The sequence below is a fragment of the Cinclus cinclus genome, chromosome 12, assembly GCF_963662255.1.
Source record: "Cinclus cinclus chromosome 12, bCinCin1.1, whole genome shotgun sequence".
NCBI classification, from domain to species: Eukaryota; Metazoa; Chordata; class Aves; order Passeriformes; family Cinclidae; genus Cinclus; species Cinclus cinclus.
Genome location: NC_085057.1, coordinates 6,660,383 through 6,680,773, shown reverse-complemented (window position 1 = coordinate 6,680,773; position 20,391 = coordinate 6,660,383). Strand labels below are relative to the sequence as shown.

The window sequence follows — 20,391 nt, the reverse complement described above, 5'->3', positions numbered from 1 at the left end:
GGCAGCGCTCCCGGCGCGGAGCCCGGCGCAGCCCAGCCCAGCCCGAGTGCTGAACGGAGCCCGGCCCAGCCCAGCAGCGGCCGCCCCGTCCGGGCCCGTCCCGCCCCCCCGGCGGCCGCCCCTCGGCCGCAGCCCGCCCCTCACCCGCCCTCGGCCGGGCGGGCACCGCCCCGGCACGGACCGGACCGGCTCTCACCCCCCGCCCGGACCGGCCCGGTTCTGCCCCGCCCCGCTGTCATCGCTCCGCTCCGGGGCTCTCCGCGCTCCCTCGGGAGCACCGCGCTCGGCCGGGGCTGGAGCGGGCAGCGCAGTGTCCTCGTTACTCTCCGGAGCTTGGCTGGTGATAAAGAAGCTGAGCAGAGGTGCGGCTCACAGGGCTGCGGGGCGCACGCTGAGGTTACCTGTGCTGTGCAGGAGGATTTACTGGCACAGGCAGGGACAATCATCAGGGGTCCTGCCGGGCGTCTGATCTCCTCTTCAAGGAGAACAGATTTAGTCCACAAACACGAGCAAGAGTCCAGGAAAAACTCTCACAGGAAATATATTTGCGACCTGAGATGCTGGACTGGGACAAAAAGCACCTGTCACAGCTCTGGAGCTAACTGTCCTCCCAGAGCTACTTGTGGGCCAGCAGGGCTGTGAACAAGGGATCCATGGGGCTGTGAGCCTGGGATCCATGGGGCTGTGAGCCTGGGATCCATGGGGCTGTGAGCTGGGATCCGTGGGGATGTGAACAAGAGATCTGTGGGGATGTGAACAAGGGATCCGTGAGGCTGTGGGCTGGGATCCGTGGGGATGTGAGCTGGGATCCGTGGGGATGTGAACAAGGGATCCGTGAGGCTGTGGGCTGGGATCCGTGGGGATGTGGGCTGGGATCCGTGGGGCTGTGAGCTGTGGGGCTGCCGATGCATCAACCCACTCTTGTCATATACGCAGTGCACTGAAAGCAATGCCCACAGCCAAAACCACCCCGTGCCCCTGGGGTTTGCAATCAAACAGCACATCTGGCACAAGGCAGAGCAAAATGAACCATGAGGAGAGGAGGAGCAGCAAACGCTTCACAGAGCACAGGGCTCCTCGGAAATTCTTCCCCAGTGGGGCTGGGGCAGCTTCGCCATTAGCATTTCACAGCTTCACTCGGGGTTGTGGTTGTTTGCAGATCCTGTCAGCTCCTTCTCCTCCTCCCTGCCTCTTTGTTCCCTTGCCTTGCTGCCTCACAGCTGGTTAAAATGGTAACAGTTTGATTTTTTTTGTTGTTTTCATTTAATCAGTTCTCATTTTTGTCAATTCTTCTCTTGTATTCTACTCTTCTCCCTGGGTGGCTGAAGTGAGGCTGGGGGCTGTGTAGCTGAGGCGCCCTTTTGAAGAGTCTCAGGCAAAAAGTTTTGGGGAGATTTTCATTCTTTCCTGCCATAAATACAGTGCTTCCTTAAAAAACAAACAAACAAACAAAAACCCAAAACAAATAAACCAAACAAACCCAACCTAAGAAAAAAACCCTCCAGATAGAGATGTTTATCATGGAGAAAATTTCCTTTTTCACAGGCTTCCTTCATGGCACTGGGAAAATATTGAATGCTCCCCACTCTGTTTTTCTGTGGTTGCTATTTTTACCTTTCCAAAACCCTCCAAGCTTCCCTCTATTGCTCCCTTCTGCTAAATTTCCTCATCATTTTCCTTCTTGGTTTCTCTCCCAGTTTCCAACTCATACAGTGGTGCATGAATATATTATAAATTTTCAAGGGAAGAGGCAATCTCTCCAAGTATACATTTCATCACACAGTGGGCAACTGGTTGCGGAATGGGGTTTGACGTGGTGTTGAAACATCTCTACCTACAGCCTGTATCCAGTGTCAAATACATTATCAAGGTGCTGAGTTACTGTTATCTCTACAGAAGGACAATGGGATTTCAGTGAAAGGCTGTTATGCAAGAGAGGGCCTGAAAATCTCCAGCATTTTGGGTGTCTTGCATAAGATTCAGAATATTTAAAACTCCAATTAAAACTGCTGAAATAAAAGCAGTATTGGGTACAGGATTTATAACAAGATTCAACGTGCTGTGGGAAATGCTTTAAAGGTGACCTGCAAATCCTCTTTAATTGCTCTGCTGTTGCAAGAGATGCTGAGTGCCCTCAATAACAGGGCTGGTGAGGACATCTGCTATGAGTTTAAAACAGCAAATGTAAGTCAAAGTTGGAGGATAAATTCCTTGGAGGTGTGGCTGTACTGAATCACAGCTCCAGTCTTCTCATGAAGCTGCAGGTCCTAAATTGCTACCTAAAACAAGGCTGGCTGGTCCCCTCCCTCCATCCCAAGCTGTCCATGAAGCTACCAAACTTCCCTGTCACCCTGCATGCTTGCATCCTCCAGGGTCATGCCAGCAGAAACTGCAGGCACAGGGGGTGACACAAGCAAAAGGTAGGGGAGGCTCTGAGCTTGCATCAGCGTGTTCAGAAGAGGGAAGGTGAGGGCTCAGCCTGGGAGTGCAGAAGATGCAGATAAGAGGGGTGCTCTCTGCTTCTGCTCTGTTGTGCCTGCGGAAGGATCTGGGGAAATCAGGTCCATGCAGAGCCATGAAAATGTTCAGGTAGCAAGACCCCAGTGAAGTCAGGCCCTTAGGGACTCCTGGTCACCTAAATATCTCATGGGAACAGCAATTTTTCTCTGGTCTGAGACATCCAGGGTAAAATGAAGGGCTATTCGGGAGGACTCTACCCACCTTTAGGGATGCTCAGATGCTCCATTTCCATAAGGAAACAGCCAGGCCAAAACATCATCTTTGGGATGCATTTGGGAAAGGGAGGAGATAGATTATCTCATTGGCCTGAATGCTCCTCTTCTCTTTCCTCCCCCAGAAAAGCTGCCAAGAGTAAAGATCTCTCAGGAAATAAACTCCCACTCCCTGTTCTCACCATGTGCAAAGGGGATGATGCACCATCCTGGCATGGCTGGGTGGGCAGGGGACAGCAACACAGCTCCAGTCCTACCTGTGCTACCATGAGAGATACTTTCAAAAGGGGATTTAGCATTATTATTTTTACAGACATGGAGATCTTTCTCTTGAGTGGAGGCAGACTCAGCTTGGAGGTGGGGGGGTGTCAGATACTGCTGTCAAATAGGCTCAGAAACAGACACACATGTATAATACATGCTAGACAGTTTGTCTGACAAATTATTGTTTCTGCTGTCACTTAAATTGTTCCATACGTCATCTTCCCCTCCCATTTCTGTTTCAATCAAACCTGCCTAGAGATGACTCTCCTTCCAGCCCTTCTCATGACTAAACCAGTTTAAAACTCAGTTTGCTCCATTCATGCACTGTGAGTTGGACCAATCTCCCTTTTGAAGTTGTGGGTGGCCAAGAGGAGGGAAATGACAGGGATGCTCTTTGCTTCCTGCTCCCTGTTGCACCTGATACTAGAGAAATAATTATAATGGAACTCAAAGAGCTCAGAGAAAGGTAAAATGCAGCTCCTGTGTTAGCTTTTGGTCACAAGGTAGGAGGAACAGGGACTGGCACAGGATAGAAGAGCCGCCTGGGATGCAGGTCAGAGCTGTCATTAGAGCTCTGTTCTCCTGGTGACCTCCATCCCATGCAGGACACCAGTATGTGCAATAGCAGCAGTGACTGTGTCCAAGCCCAGGGGGCAGCCCTTGCCTCCCAGGAAGAGGAGCTGAAGGTCCACAGCAGTAGCTGCAGCCAGGGGATGGGAAGTAAGGGACAACTTGTGCCACCAAAGACCGTGGAAAGTTTGTCTCCAGCTCTAGTCCAGCAATTCTGGGTGGGAGTTAGCTGGCAGACAAAACAGTTCTGTGTGTGAAGCCAGGAAAATTTGCTAGTCTTTCCAGGGAAGTGCCCCTGGCTCTTCTGTCCTGCAAACCATGCCTCATGTCAGGAAATCACCTCCAAAATACTCACATGCAGGAAGCTCTCAGCACCCCTCCATCGGCTCTGACACCTCTGTGCCTCTTACAGTCCAGCCCTGACCATCAGTGCCGAGGCAGGCACCAACAGAAAATACTGGAGTAAGATAGAAAGCAGCTTTCAGTTTGATGCTGGACCCATCCATTTCTCCCCCCTGTGATGTCAAGGTGAATTTGGCTGTTACACACCAAGTCAGTCCCCTTGTGGTTCCTCCTGCCAGCAGCCTGTGCAGGTGAATTACAGCTCAACATGAATCCTGTCTCCATCTAGTACCCTGAAGGTAATACATGTCTGACTGTTATTAGGAAGTTATTGTCTGAAGCCTTTCAAACAGCAAAAAAAGGGCTTAAAAATACCTCTAAGTGCCACAGCTGTTGAAGGAGTGTGCTGGGGACCATGCATCTAATTTGCTGCATCGTTCCTCCACCAAGCCTCCTTCTTCCTGGGTAAATGTGCCCCCATGAGGGTCTTTTAGGAGTTCTCAGTGTTTCCACTCATTCCAGCTCCAAGATTTGCAATTACTGCAGGCAGAAAAGGCTGTGCATAAACCCCAGTTTGAGGTGGGGATATGGAATTTCAATCTGTGCTGTGCATAACAGGAACCCAGGCTGGGATGAATCATGCTATGTTACTTCAGTTTTAATTTTTTTTTGCACTGCGTAGGATTTTCTGGGGCATATTCCATCAGGCACGTAATGGTCAGATTCACTCTGAACGTTTATTACACGGGTACTTTGCAGTACACACACTTCAGATGTCACAAATGGCAACGAAATGGGCTTAGCAACTTAAACCCTTCCACAAGTTCTGTAGATCACCTTACATTTTCTGAGTGCTCTTTATCACAGTCATTTGACTACTACTTTTTTTGTTAGATATCTCTGTTCTGAGGTATTTTGATTAAAACGGTACTGAGTAATTCCACCTTTTTTCTTTCATCAATACACTCATTTGTAAATATCCCAGGAATTTTTTTTGTGTCCTCCCACCCAGGAATGCAAATGGCCATTATGTACTCCCCAAGGTATCTCCAAATAACCCTTCTCCTTTTAACCTTAGGGTTTTATTGTGTTAGTTGCTAGGTAACTGAGTAAGATTTATAGCCATCTATTGTTAATTTTGAAGGCGGTCTTCAATTTCCCTGTAAATAGCATTTGGGAGTTGGAGTCCACACCAATAAAAACTTGGAGCCCAGTCCCACTCTGTGGAGAGGAGCACCTGCCACGAAATGCAGAGCCAAGTAGATACATAAAACTTATCCTCTCAAAGAGGGACCTGCCCCTCTCAGCTGGGCATTGCTGAGGGGCTGGAGGGTCCCTGGCCTCTGATGCCAGCGTGTCACAGCCTCCTTCCCTCCCTCCTGCTCCATTCCAACCCCTCTCCTTGTCCTTCAGGCCCCCCAAAATGAAATGACAGTGCTTCAGCTTTTCCCAGAGCTGTATTTCTCTGCTGTCAAGCTCAGGAACCCCTGAGCACAGCTCTCCCAGCCTCTCTGACAAAGTGGGATGGGAGACGGCTGGCCCGGTTCACATGGTTGCTTAATGCCTTTCAATTTGAGGCTAAACAAAGCAATCAGGTGGGACTCTGCCAATTTGCACATAACATCCTTGTGCTATAGCAACAAGTAATTTTCTATGATCCCCCCTCACACCCTGGAGCTCTCTTTGGTGGAGCAGAATTATTTGCTTTATGCTGCAAATTCACACTTCTGCCATGCTACTTTGACTTTTCAGGACCATTTATGAAGATAATGAAAAACAAACCAGTTTAGGGTAACTGGCAGACGCAGGTGTCAGCAGGCATGGCAGGAGGTGAGCTGGCACTGGAAGTGTCACAGACATCTAGCAATCCCTCACATTAATCATTCATTTGCCACCCTGCAGGTGGAAAGGTCCTTTTACTCATGTTTTTAAAGCTTTTTATTGTCTCTTTTGATTGGGAAAAAAGGACAAGAGTATTTCACTTATGTTTTACAGGGTTGAAACCTGCTTATAAAGAGAGGAGAGAAATGCCTACCCAAACCAGGGTGCTGGTGGTAGCTCAGATCATGAGAAATTAGGTAGCTGGTTAAAGGGAAAAAATGAGAAAACTTTGTCTGTGGCACTGAAATGCCAAAAATGGTTTCTTTTCTGTACACCAGTGTTACCAGGTTTTATATTGGTGCTATTTTTGCTTGCTGGAGCTACCAGTTCTTTAGCCAAGGCAAACAGCCCAGTACATACCTGCTGTCAAAAGCTTCTAATTCTCCCAAGTTAAATGATGCCATACATTTAAGTTCTTGAAAGGCCCAAGCCATTGGGAATGATCAGATGGGAAAATGCCATTAGTGAAATCTGGATGCCAATCGTACCTGGAAAGCTTCACATACCACTTGCACAAAGTGGAGGAAAGCTGAAGAAGAAGATACACTCAGGTTATCTTGGGCAACAGCCTCTCCAGGGCAGACAGGCAGCTCTCAGGGGTTATTCCAGGTGAGCTCTGCACCAGCACAAGGCACACCTACTGCATTTTTCCACACAAAGCAGGATGAAGCTGTCGGTGTTGACAAGAGCTGTTGAAATGTCTTGAGGACACCCCACTTTATGCAATTCAGTCAGCAGAATTTAGAAATAGCTCTAAAAAGTGGATCTGAAGGTTACCACCTCTCCATTTGCCCTACCTGAATGGAGCAGCAGCTCAAGTGAGAGTCAGCAGAGTGATCTGCAGATCACTGAGTGATCTGATCCACAGATCCGGGTGGACTGTCCCCCTGAGACACGTGGATTTGAGGAGACATGGCATGCTCAGGGATACCCTGGGAGGAGAACAGTGAAGGAGAGACAGACAGCAAAGTGTTTCAGCAGCTGAGCCCCAGCACAGGTAAGAAGAAAGGCCATTGCCTCCCGCTCCCACAGACAAGGCTCAGACTCACCATGCTGCTCCTGTGCTGCCAGGAAACAAACCTCCATGGCCACTGCTATCCTACATCTCCTTTCGGCAGCTCATGGTTTGTTATTCTAGGTCTCAGTTGTTTGCCAGCTCAGCTGTGCTGCATTTTCTGAAGCAGGGAAAGATTGCCACCAGTGTGTACCTGGTTGTTCTAAGCTGGTAAGGTGTCAGCCTCAGTGGGAAGTGCAGAGCTGCATGTTCCCACCACTACACGCGTGGATCCTGCTCCAAAGGGCTACTGAAACCTAGGGCCAAGCTGAGAAACTTCATCTGTGAAGTCCAAGCCATGCATGAGGCCACAGCTCCAGCCTCTGGCAGCACCTGGTACCTGCTTGTATCCTCTGCTGCAGGCGGCCTCGCTCCCACCTGCAGGGAGTGGGGGGACTTGGAGGCACCACTTGTATTTACTGCTACTTGCATTTGCCAGCAACAGCAACTAACCTGGACATGTCTGTTCCTGCCAGTGAGTGTGCAGGGAGCCATTCCCACTTCCCTGCTACCGGGAGTGGGAGCAATGAAAGCGTTTCACAGTCAATGCTCCTTTCTGCGTGGGGCTGGGGAAGGCAGGCAGCGAGCAGTGAATAGCTTCAAAGAGGAAGGTCAGCAAGCCAGCGAGGAAGGATTAGAAAAGGACAATGCAGAAAAGACCTGATTAATTTAATTGCTCATCTGAAATGTAGTCGCAGACTAAAGAAGGATGAAGAAATTATATGAATGGAGCCAAGTAGTGATTTTAAGAGAGAATGTCAGAGCCCTGCCTCTCCTTGCACCTTCTGCCCCCCCATACAAAGGGTTTTGTATTCAGAGATTACTCCAGACTGCTGGCTCTTCTCCTCACACTGTCTCTTCAGAAATGGAGACACTGACTACCAACACATGTTTAATTAGCTGCAGCTTGATCTTGCTGCTGGCGGCTCAGACTGATCATTAGAGCCAGGCGTGTGAGGAGATGTAATGTGGAAACCATTCTGCTCCCAGCAGAACTGAGGTTTTCCGGGTGGAAATGGATTGATGGGCATGGCCTCAGCCTCTGCACTTCATATCCTGCCTTGAAGGACCTGGATCAGTGTCAGAAAGAAGAAATACATTTCTACCTTCCCTTACTTAAAACGGTACCTACATCAGATTTTCTTCTACTTACAGTCAGCAGATCACATCTCCAAATACTTAAAAAAACAGTATTTATACCTAGAGAGGGGCAAAAGTAATTTCATGGAAAATTTCACAGGTGGGGCTTTTTGTTTGTTTGTTTTTCAATTGACACAAGCAAACAAAAGAAACCTCCCCAGGAAATATAAAAGGCATTTGGGTTAGGTCAATAAACTAATTTTTTTTCCCCAAAATCTGTGCCTTGTATTTGCTAATATTAAATAGCTGAAAAATTAAGCCAACTTGGAAGCGGAAACTCAGACTCTTCTGTGAAGGCTGAAAATAACTTCTTAGCATTCTTCATCTCGCTAATGAAAAGAGAGGTCAGAAACTTGTCAACTAAATCTGCTTCTGGAAGGCTACAATTCCAATTGCCTGGATCTCTTCACAGGCGAAAATACTTGGAAAACACCGGGGCGAGACTGACAGGCACCACTCTGGGAGATCAGCTTCTTCCTCCTGCTCAACGCAAGCCGGAGAGCTGCCTCCAGGAATTTCATCCCCTCCCACAGCGTGACCAATACTCCAAAGGGTTGTGGCTTCTGGATGAACTCACGTCTCTTACAACCTGGTTGAAAGACTCCTCCATTTGAAGAGTTCAAGTGATGGGAGAACTTAAGGCATGGGCTGAGCCACTTCAGCTGTTAATGACTCCTGGGTTGGGTTGAATTCCTGTGCCTTTGCCTGGTAATGGGAGCTGTCTCACCTCGGCGCTCTTCCCCTGACAGAATGCTTTTTTCTGAGTCAGCCCTCAATCATCTGTTTGAGTTGTGTTGGAAAGACACAGCAGAACAGGCCTCTCTGCACACTTCAATTAGATTTTCAAAGCGTGGCTGTGAGGAATGGAAGGAAAGGAATCAAATGTCCTGATTTAGGACTAATTCCTTGAGACATGCCTTTCCAACAGCCTTCAACAAAAAGCGCTTTATTTTTCTGTAGAAGAAAAATGCCCATCACTGGGGCAGAAAGCCAAAGCGATCAAACAATCACCTCTATCTCTGAAGCTGCACAAAGAGACTAAAGAAGAGTGCTGCAATTGTCACAGAACCTCAGCACTAAGCACACAGAACCTAAGCACTGAAAGTGTTAAAGTGACCGTTCATTGTACAGGGCTGAAAGGTTACACACGATTCAGAGTCTGTGTATTAATTCCACATCAGCTCACATTTAAAGTCTTTGTAATAATAATTTATTAAGGGTAAATGATAGAAAAACACTTTTATGAGACTGGTAATTTAAAATAAGAATTGAGCTTTTGAAACACGGCATGTTCTGTTTACTGCATCTGACAGTGTTTCAGACAGCACAAGGGAGGAATCCTCTCTCTTTGGAAAACACAGAAGCTGGAAAAGGCTGGACCTGTCAGCACTAAGAGATCTGCAGCATTTTCTGAAACAAAGCATGAGGAATATATAAGGAAAGACAGAAATTGCAACTTCACTCTTCTGTGCAGTATCTGGGGCAGTGGTGATGTAAGACTGGTTGCACTTCAACACTCGATTGCCATCCTGTGAGGCAGTTCCTACATTTGCTTCCTTTTAAACCAGATTTCTCCTGCCTGAATTATAGTGTGTATTTGATACTACTTTTTCCAGTTTAGAAAAGTTTATTTTCTTTTTTGCACGTTCCTTTCCATAATGATAGAAGTGGTGTGGGCCAGCACCATTATCCCAGTTCATCCTTCAAAAACATTTGCAAAATGAACTGCTTGACTCCCTTAAATGCCATGTCAAAGGATGTCCCTGGTCACTGAAGGCAGCACCAGCCACCAGACACATCTGAACAATACATGGGACATCTCTGATTTGTGCTTTGTATGTTATGCACCTTGGAGCAGTCTTCTCTGGACAGAAATTTGGGAGCATCAGTCTCTCCAACCCAAAGGACATGAGTGAGTGCTCATGGCCATTCTCCAAGGTGGTCCCTAGTCCATAGACTCCAGCATAGGTTTGGGGCAGGGCTCCATATAAACAACATTCTTTCCATCCCTCATTCCTTTTGCATGGGACAATCAAACCCAAACCTTGAAAATAAACACCAGCAAGGAAAGGAATGTTTATCATCCAATGTATTATTCCCTTGTGTACAAAGTATTTTGCCTCTATAGTAGCACACAGGTATTGAAATACGATGGCAAATGCAGCAAGACCATACAGACATGTCATACAGGTATTCTCATTTCCTTTTGAGTATAAGCAGAAAGAAAAGAAACATTGTACAGGAAAGTGCTTGCAAAAAAAATACCCCAGTTTGTAGAAAAATAATGGCATTGATATACAAAACCCAGAGTTCTTTCCTGAACAAGAAATGTCTTTTATCTATGATCCTCAAAATCTGCTCTATCTAATGATGACTGTTAAGGAATGTCAGGATCAATGGTCTGTCATTTTTTCCCTTATAGTTTATTTTGTATTTTTTGTAGGTTCTGCTAGCTCTGTTAATAGCTGTTCTGAAACTATACGGTAGAAATGAATGTGTATGGGTCAAAATAGCATTTCTTTTTATAAATGGCCATTCACTTCACTTCACTTACAGTGGTAAAGCATCACTATTTCTTTCTAAAGTCCATAGTGCAATGTTCCCTTTTCCCCTACAGAAATTATACATAAGCAATAATCATTAGAAAATCACTATTCTACTATTACTCCTTTCCCCTTTCCCTTTTTTCCTCTTTCTTTTTCCCTTTTTCCTCTTTCCTTCACCATCCTTTCCACAGACCTGCTTGCCTGTGAGATGTCTCCCAACTGACAGGAACGTGTCAGTCCTTGTCAGGCTGGCAGGTTGCACTCCAAAGGCTGAACACAGCCCGGCACACACAGGTTATGAATCCAGGGATCAGATCATTTATCGCCATTGATCTGACTGTTTTGTAACATACTGATTACACATCCTTTGGGGAGCTCTGTAAAAGACTCACACAAGATCTTGAGGTTGTGTTTGGTAACTGCTAGCATCCAAAATAGAGAGAGTTATCTGGAGCAGCAGATAAGTCTCTTTGGTTTTCCAAACCGCAGGTAATTTTGTGCTGAAAAGCTTCTTTTCCTTGTACTTTGTGCTCCTGGCTGCCTCGACATATAAGGTGAAATGGCAGCATCTCCCTATCACTAAGTGAAGTTGTGGAGAAGGAGAAAAGGGACACAGTCATAGACTACAACAGCCTGGTGACATCACCCCCCCGTTCCATGTGCTACGAAGCTCTGTGAAAGCGTGGAGTGCCACAGGCAGAGGGCTATGTACAGGCAGGACCCACCACACCTAAGGGACATGGCTCCTCAGCCTGATTCAAAAAAAGCCAACAGCAAATGTCTGGCTGTACATGGGAACGAGGAGAGGCAAGGAGCACAGATGCCTTACCAGGAAGATCCGAAGCAACACAGGAGTAGGCGTAAAGCAGCTTGCTTTTGAAGGGGGGGCAGAATCATCTGTAGGTACAGAGTGATCTTGTTGAAAGGAGGCAGCGAAGCCACCCTTTGCAGATGGTCTGGGAGTGAGTAGGAAGCTGGGGAAATGCTGCAAGTGCCTGCAGGGGAGTACCCTGGCCAAGAGAAGGGGTGGCTTGGCTGGGCGTGCTGTCCCCATCCCTGGGCGTGCTGTCCCCACAGCCCTCACCAGCCCCATGGGGAGGGAACACCACAGGGATGCTTTCAGCTTCATGCTAGGATTTTGGAACAAAGTCTGTAAGAAAGTACATCTCTTCTGAGCACACAGCCCAAGGAAACATATGGCCTGATCAGCCTGTCTGGGATGAGTTAATACCCTGCTTCCAGATGGAGTCAGGAAGCACAGTGGCACATGCAATTAGGAGACAAAGATACGTTTTTTTAAAAAAGTGAGTTCACTTCAGAACCCTAAAAAAAGGGGCTTGAGCTGAAGATCAATCTGCAGGAATTTTCCTAAACCCGGGGTAGATCTTAATTGATTTGAAGTGCCTGGCAATTTTTCTGCTTCATCCCCTTCTTCAATGATAAAGGCACTGGATTAACTTAAACTACAGAGCATTAATAAATATCATGTTAGCACCAAACCAGTGTTTTCAGCACTGGCCACAGAGGTCATGTGAAATTCAAAACATACCTAAAGATAAAGATTGCTGATGCAACTAGCACAGTATTCATTGTCATGTTTCCCTTGAGTGCTGTCAGCCTAATCCCTAAAAATAAAAATTTGAGCACATCTTGTCTAATTTCCTTGCATAAAGACAGATTGAAATGCCAAAAATACCCCTATGCAGATTGTGTAGCACCGTGGAGGGCCAAAGCAGCCCATAACTGAAGGAAAATTACAGACTGAAAGTAAACAACTGAACACAGTGACAATAAAGTATCACTTGTCATAATGCTACATATAATGTAGAGTATGCAAAATGCAGTGGTTTGACTGCAGGATTTAACAATAAAAAATAAAAATAGTAAAAGCAGCCTTAATATAATGATTTTACGTACAAAAATATTAAATCAAAATAAATAAACCCAAACATAAATATTATACTGTACATTAGGAATATGCAATCTATATACACATATACACAGATATAAAAGTGGAAGGCAGAGGTATTGCATCACTATCCTTCATCCATCTCTCATCTCCTTTGGCTGCTCCCAGAGAACCTGGAAAACAGAGAACAAGTGCACATTCAGAGTCATCCTCGCCTCTGGCACATGTCACTAAAGAAAGCCTAGAGAAACTGGCACAAGAGCAGAGCAAAAGTAAGTGGGGAGGTGTTTCCAGGTGACAGTGCTGTATCTACAAGGGTTCCTGGGGGAGCAGGGGATCCCACTGGGATGCTGTGTGGGTTGGGTGGCTGTCACCAATGCACTCAATGTCTTTTTGCAAGCATGGCCTGATGTGCTCCTTCAGGGCATTTTGGGGAAGATTTTCCTTCATGCAGAAGCAGCTGAGCACTCACCACTGCTATAACACCTGAATGTCGAGGCCTGTTCCAGATGATGGAGTGCACTTCCCACAGTAACCACCACATCTTCCTACTACTTTGGTACCATCCTGCATGCAAAATCAGAAATAACAGCTCAGCAAGAGCTCAGGGATTCCACACTTAGAAGGGCCAGAGCTGGGTTACTCAAGCCATGGTTTCTAGGGTGTGTAAGAAAACAAATGATGCCAGAATAAATCTATGAAATCACTGCTGCATTCAAATATACACAAATGTAATTCTCTTTAGTGCTAGCAGGTCAGCACTAAAGACAAATAGTGGACACAAATAGGAAAGGGTAGTTTTGATTTTTTAAATTGAAAGCTGCCCAAGGAGAAGGCCATTTGGAGGGAATCTCAAGGGTATCTGCTTTCTCCAGTTTGCCCCACAGTGAATAATAGTAATGAGTAGAAAACTTGGCTCATGCAAGAGCAAAACCACTCTGGGTTTTTTCTGCTCAGCTCTGCCTGACCATGGGAAAGGTATTTGCAGTTAATACCAGAAAACATCCACTGAGAAGAGGAAGTCCTGGAGTGGCTCCAGAGACAAGAAAGGAGGGAAAGTGGTGGGGTAAGGTGATGTCACTTGCTGAGATACCAACCCTCCTCTCCTTCCCACAGCCAGAAGGTGTAAGTATGGAGTGGTCCTGAGGTTAACCTGGTCTCCAGGTGAGCCCAGCAAGTAGGGTGCAACTCTGGGCTTGACTCGGAAGATTAATACCTCCATCTGGCTTTCCTTATCTCATCTCTGCAGAGTCTTTCTCCTCTTGGTCATTACAATGGACAGACAGTCCTTGAGGGGAATTCAACCCTCAATTACCAGAAAATTGGACTTAAGCACACAACAAGCTTGCACAAAGCGTTTATTTTTAAACAAGCTCCACCCTGCCCTTGACATTATCGATCTGTGACTGCAGCAGGCTGCTATCATCTCTTCTCACTATACCGTTCTTTCTTCTGCTCCTGCAGGCAATTACACCCTTGGAACAGCACTTGACAGATGCCACCAGGTGATGGAGGATTTTTGAGCACCCCTGTTCCTTAAAGTTTGTTTTAATTCTGCCAGCCATGATGTTTTCTGCAACCCCAAAGTTGACTTCTCTCCTTTTAGAAGGGGAGAATAGAAAAGCACCTGCTGGAACTGACATGCAGGACCTATGCTGGTCCTCTTCCACTTGGAGCGTGCTCAGAGCTGTGGCATTAGTTCTCCTCTAAAAGCACCAGCACAGAGTAGACTCATGCTCCCCAGAGCCATGGGGAGAGACTGAGAGCAGTTCAGGAGAAGATATTTTGCAAATTGCTGTTTATTAAATGATGGTGACCTCCTTTGGAGAGTTTTAACAGGGGCAATTGGGATGACTCACATGAAGTAACAGCCAAAAACGCAATCCTAGGTTTCTACCATTTCAGACTATGACACAGAAACAACAGAGTGAAGGCACACAGTGACTGCAGGAGGTGTTAGCAGGCAGGCAAATTAAGCAGTACGAGTACAAATTTGGCTATGAGAGATTGTGAAGGGCTGCCTGGCTTACCCTGAGGCTCCAGCCAGCAGAGCCACAGGCAGTGACAAGGGATGGTGCCTCTGCAGCCCTCCAGTGACTCGAGACTTTCCCAAGGAGATAAACCCAGACCAGAGCAGCAGGAAGGTCCACATCCTCCATGCTTTATCAGAGATGTGTTGGGAACAATTCCTACACAGGCCACTTGCTTGGCACCAGACCCTACCTGCAGATCCAACTCTGCTCTGCAGCCCTGACCCTGCCCTGCTGCCCTGCTGCCCTGCCCTGTGATGCACACTCCATGCTGGACATCTCAGGCAACTGATTAAGGATGTATCTGCCCCACAGCACTCAGTGCTTTCAGCTTCACAGTTAAGCAGACTAATTAATTGCAACAACTCTGATCAAGTTAAACCTGCAAGGGCCTGGCCCCAGTACAGTTACATGCAACACTTTAATGTCAGATGTTCATTTTTTGTTAGTCTCTATTGGAAGATGTTGCCATGAATGACAATGTTGTGATTAAAAACTCCTGATGAGCAGGTACAGCCATAATTAAAGTTACAACTTACTGGGGATTTCTGAATTTCTGACACAGCGTAATTCCCTTGTGAGAGCCACTTGGCTGTTCCCATTAGGGACAAGCCTGTCCCATACAGGTCTATGCTGAAGCGACCCTAAAAAACAAGAAGAGCTTGGTTATCCCAAAATGCCATGCTCCAGACTCCTGGCATGCCATGGTGTGACATGCAATGTTTTCCTTGTTTTCCATTGCTTTGACCATGATCACTGTACAAATCACAGCATGGCTCACATTAGGAATTTCTTCTCCTTGGTGGCTGCAGAGAAGCAGGAGCTTCAGATTGCTTTTGAACTGCCTTTCCCCCCGCCAGGTTTTGACTGTTTTACCCCAATTTCCCACTTTTTCTTGGTTTTGCACTGCTGCTTCCCTGCCGGCTGAGGGCATTGTTGGCTTTCCCATAGCAAACTGCAGAGCCTGACGTGCTCCAGCAGCAGATGGGAAGGAACATCAGGGATATGCTGCAGCCGCTGTCACTGCTCCCTCCTCAGCTGGAGAGGGCACACTTGTCCTTGTTTTCCTTATTTTCCACTGGTTTTTGCCCCCCCCCCCCCCCCCCCCAACACTAGTGAAATAGAAACTCTTCCATTTGCTTATTTCTTTAAAACACTTAATTCCACCCTTTCTCAAAACGAAAAAGATGGATGGAAAATGAAGGACTATACCAGCATCCAATGCTCAGCCCCCCCAGCCCTCCCCTCACCCCCATGGCAGATTCCAGCCCTGTTGATTTCTGGACCCGTGGAGGGATCCTTTGGACACATCCCCAGGCTGACCCACAGCCCAGCACAGCCGGCCAGTACCAGATGGCTGTTAGCTTTGCTCCTTGCACTTGATGCCTCGGGAATACTGATTTTCTGTAAGGAGCGAACTGTCTGGGTCGGGTGGATGGATATTAACATTTATGAGCGTTCCTGAGGTAAGGAGTCAATCCCTAAGCTGCTGAGCTGTGCAGGAAAGTGTCAGCTCTGAAAGCAGGGAGGGAAGGAGATGGAGAAGTTTGCCCTCTGCCGTCTGCTGCTGTGACTCCCTGTTAATGCCCTTTGCCAATAACACCCACCCAATACCTTGGACTATCCAAACAGATCACTTATCATCCCCAGCCCCACAAAAAGTAGGTGTGCTGGAAACATGCAGCAAGCCATCCCTAACACAGTGTTATTTATCTCTTACAGACTTTTGAAAAGTATCTACTCCCTACTGCTCTCTCTGCCCAGCATTTCCACCAAGTCCTGTCATGGACTGAACCCCCATCTTCAACTATGCAGGTAAAACCCAGTTTTCCCCCCACAGCCTCTTTCTTCTTCCTTTTCTCCTTTACTGGGAATGCCCTAGGGAATGTCTCTTAACCAGCCACCGGTTCAGAACTTCCCCCATTACTTTCTCTATCTTCACAAAGGGAAAAGTTTCAGACCGCTGAGATAAGGATGTGCCACTCACTGAAGTTGGGCTACTGCGATCGGCAGTAATTAATAGAGGGCCTGAACATAACAAATGGCACCAATTCCTGTTAAATGCTCTTGTCAAATACCTGCGGGCATTTGGCAGCACTGTAGCAGTCCCCAGCAGTGGCATAAGGAACAGGTCGTCCATCATGTGTCTGTGCAAACTGTAAATCAGTTGCTGTGGAGAAGAGATGGTGAATAACATGGACAGAAAGATGCAGGGAGAGAGACAAAATTAATGTAAACATGCCCTTTACTAATGTTTAAATTCACCAAAGCTGGCTTCCCATATTAATGTATGAAGTGAAGACTACTATATTTTTATGAAATCAAGATTACTATATTTTTTAATATTAAATCTTCTGATTCATCCCACATGTGATTCCCAGCACATGAGCACTGAATTTAACAGGACACTTACACTCAGGATTTACAGCTCAGTTTAAATCTGTTGGTGATTTAAGAACAAGGTATAAATAACAACAAAACTCAAACCCTTGGCTTGGGGTTTGTTTCCCTATCAAAAACTTCCCCACTTTCAAGAAGGCTACAGCACCTTCTAAATCTCTCTTTTAAACAAAAGCAAACAACATCCCTGCTCTCCCGGCTGCCCCAGCCCAGGGGTCGGGTTTTCAAAGGGAATTGAAGTATTTTGCTCTGAAGGGATCTGAAGTAACTGAGACTCATTTAGATGGGGATGTGAGATAGCTCCTGCCTGACAGAGGTAGGTGCCCAGCTCCTTTTGAAATTCAAAGGGAGCTGGTATCAAATTCCCAGAGGGTGGTTCCTTTGAGATCTTTACCTAGGAGCTTTTACAGATTATTAGTTGCTTTTTACAGATTGATAGACTGGGAGGTCTTGAAAATTAAGTGATAAAACCCACTTATCAGATAAAGAGTCGTTTTACAGGGAAGGATTTTGATTTGCTAAAAAACCACTTAGCTATTTACAGAATGAACTCCCAACAATATGTTGTATTTTTAAAACATTTGCTGGTAACTGATAGCAGTGGAGTCAGGGGGACTGAAACCATAACCCCGTGGAATGCTAAAGGGTCTCTGGTGGTGGGATGGGCTCCCAGCTCACAGGAATGACAAAAGAGACAGTGTGTTACTCATATTGTACAGCTATACTCTTTCTCCACTGCAAATCCATGTCCCCAGCCCTCAACACAAGTTATTCCCCCGTGGTCTGGCTCTGCCAAGAGACTCCTCTGCCCTGGCAACTGGGAAGAGCATCCCCACCCTGGTGGAGACACACACACTGGGATCTCCTGACACTTCTCTGAGTAAAATGAAGGGGGTGAGGGGGCGGGGCAGCTCCTTCCTGGTTAGGCTTTGTGTCTGAGTCCAGTCTGAAGAGAGGGGACCAAATGAAATAAATTTAAAATCCTTCACAAAATACACTGAGTTGCTGGGAGCATGCAAATAATCATTCTGCAGAGCAGATACACCAGCTTTAGTATCTTCCTGTTTTACAGAGAAGTAACACAAACATCTCTGATGATGTACTCAAGTTGCAGTCTCCAAGTATAAAGCAGCAAACAGGTGACCAAGTCTAAAAATGGCTTTTAACAGGAATTCTCAAGAATATTGCTCACTAGAGAACTATTGCTTGCTTGTAGTTACAGCTATATTTGTGTACAATAAACATTTTTTTAATGGCAAGGCCCTGTTTTTACTCACTTATTATTTGCATAGTGTTCAGGTCCAGCCTTACTTTGCTGAAGGTGGAAAACCCAGCTGCTGTGTAATCTTTCCTACACTGGCAGTCTTCTCGTCTGCTCCCGTTAAACGGACACTCGGTCGGGTTATGCAATCTAAATCAAAAGAAAATCCTTTCTACTCATGACCAGGAAATATTGCCACGGAAAAGAAAAACACTGTGAGGTTCATGATTACGGGATTTCTTACCTGTATCCATACACCTCTGAAAAATTCTCTGCATCCCCGTTTACAAGGGTCACATATTCCTTTGGGCTGTCAGTCTGCATCCCAGAGCAATACACCTGAGAGACAGAAGCCAGAATTGTGTCATGTGCAAAGAGAGAGAACCAAAGCCAGAAAATCCAAGAGTGGAAGTAAAGACCATATGCAGGGTCCTCTTGGACCTTTAGAAAATCAATTAACTATCATTCTGTTGCTGAAATGCACCTTTAATGTCTTTCCTTTGACTTGCAGGAAATATTCACCATCCTCAGTGACACCTTCAAGATTTTTAACATCTTTGCAACTCCTTGGTAATTCACCTGAAACAAAACAGAAATATTTGTAGTCACTGAACAACTATGCTTCAAATTTTTTTTTGGAACACTCTTAGGCTTCCAAAGCATCAAAACATCCTTTTTATTTTTAACAGGTTTCCCTGAAGTGTCTTAGTCCTTACTTGGATGGTTCCCAATGCTTGGAAATACTGCAAGTCTCTAGGAGTGTGATGGGAAAAGATGCTGAAGCCATGAGAAAGGCAAAAGAAGGTGTAAATCTGCAGACTTACAGTCATGGACATTGTGGCATGTCCTCCTCTCTTCAGGTTTCAGGTCCACATAGCACAAGCTGCTGACCTGGTCATCATTGGTCAAACACTGCACTGAGCGGTGCATGACCCCAACTCCACAGGTGACAGAGCACTGCAGGACACAAGACAGAGATTCCTGGTTTATCTCAAGGGTTTATGGGCTCCAGAAGAAAGAACAGAGACAGATGGTTTCCCTTGTACAGAGACAACAGCAAAGACTCCAGTCCTGTGAAGTGTTCAAACACAGGCTTAATTTTAATCAAATGAGTAGTCCTAATTAATCCCTTTCTTATTATCTTTGATTACTTCAAGATACCATACTCTGCTCAGTGTTTGCACACGTTGCTGGATGAGGCAGCGGGTTAAAGTGAACCATGTGCTCAAGTGAAATTGCTTATTTTTCACATTAGGAAGATTGTTGTTTTCTATGCCAATTGCACCAAAAAAAGAAGGAGCATCATAATCTTCTCTTCCCTCACCTGCTGGGAAAATGGCTACATCTGTGCAAACACTGGGTAATCCTCAAATCACCCAGACTAAGGGCAATCCTAAGGCTGAAATTGGACAAGTTACTGGAGCTACCAAGCAGCAGAGCATCCAGCTACTGAGTGTGGGCTATGGAAGATGGGAGCATCTTGCTCCCCATCCACAACTTCTTTCAAATACTTGAAAAATGAAAATCAGCTCTTTCTACAGCTACCAGGTTAGGCTATAAAGAAAATTAAGTTGCTCATCCATTTAGAAACGATTATTCTAAAGGAATACACCATGAAGAAATTAGTCTTCAATGGCTCATGGTATTCACAGCTTGGGCATTTGCCCTTTATCAAGTCCAGTTCCATAAAACTTAGCTAAAGTGTTGAGTAGGACTCTGTCCATCAAAGGTGATGGCATTTTACATTAAATCCTTTTCAAAAACACAGCTGACAAGGTCATGGCACTTGGTGGTCACTGGGACATTCAGCAGCTCCAAGTGACGAGAAAGGTCTTGCTCTCTGAAATGAATGCTCTTTGCAGTGAAGTTGGATTAATGAGTTGGATACTTTGCACTTAAATTCTGAGGGAAGATACCAATTAATTGAGGCTGAGCTCTTTGCTGTAACTCCTCTGTGCTGACTTGCAGGGAGGATCTGAAGATTCCTATGGGGCAGGAGGAACTTATGTTTCAAATGGCTTTGCCAGTTACCTTGACAACTTCTACTATGTTTTACTTGGCTTGACACTCATCACCTTGTAAAGGTTTGACAAATTCCTACAAATGCCTGAGCTGGGTTAATAAATCAAGTTTATGGGAGAAACATCACATTTCAAAGAATGTCAGAAGCCCTAAGAAGTGAAATGTTATCACCTTAACTAAAATTTGATCTTGTAGTTCAGGTCCCAGAAGAAGCTCAACACAAATAACTTTAGCAGAAAG

At 45.9% G+C, this 20,391-nt stretch overlaps 1 protein-coding gene across 1 annotated transcript in view; it reads right to left on the bottom strand.

Moving 5' to 3' along the window:
* Positions 1-12,512: 12,512 nt before the first annotated feature.
* Positions 12,513-20,391, bottom strand: part of ADAMTS9 (ADAM metallopeptidase with thrombospondin type 1 motif 9) — a 76,348-nt gene continuing 68,469 nt past the window's right edge. Inside the window, exons 32-39 of the mRNA XM_062500388.1 lie at positions 18,954-19,086; positions 18,614-18,708; positions 18,374-18,468; positions 18,146-18,279; positions 16,547-16,638; positions 15,008-15,112; positions 12,911-13,005; positions 12,513-12,611 (exon numbers count right to left, since the gene is read on the bottom strand). Of these exons, the coding sequence (XP_062356372.1) occupies positions 12,916-13,005; positions 15,008-15,112; positions 16,547-16,638; positions 18,146-18,279; positions 18,374-18,468; positions 18,614-18,708; positions 18,954-19,086 (744 nt within the window). The 3' untranslated portion in view covers positions 12,513-12,611; positions 12,911-12,915. The remainder of the gene's footprint in view (positions 12,612-12,910; positions 13,006-15,007; positions 15,113-16,546; positions 16,639-18,145; positions 18,280-18,373; positions 18,469-18,613; positions 18,709-18,953; positions 19,087-20,391) is intronic.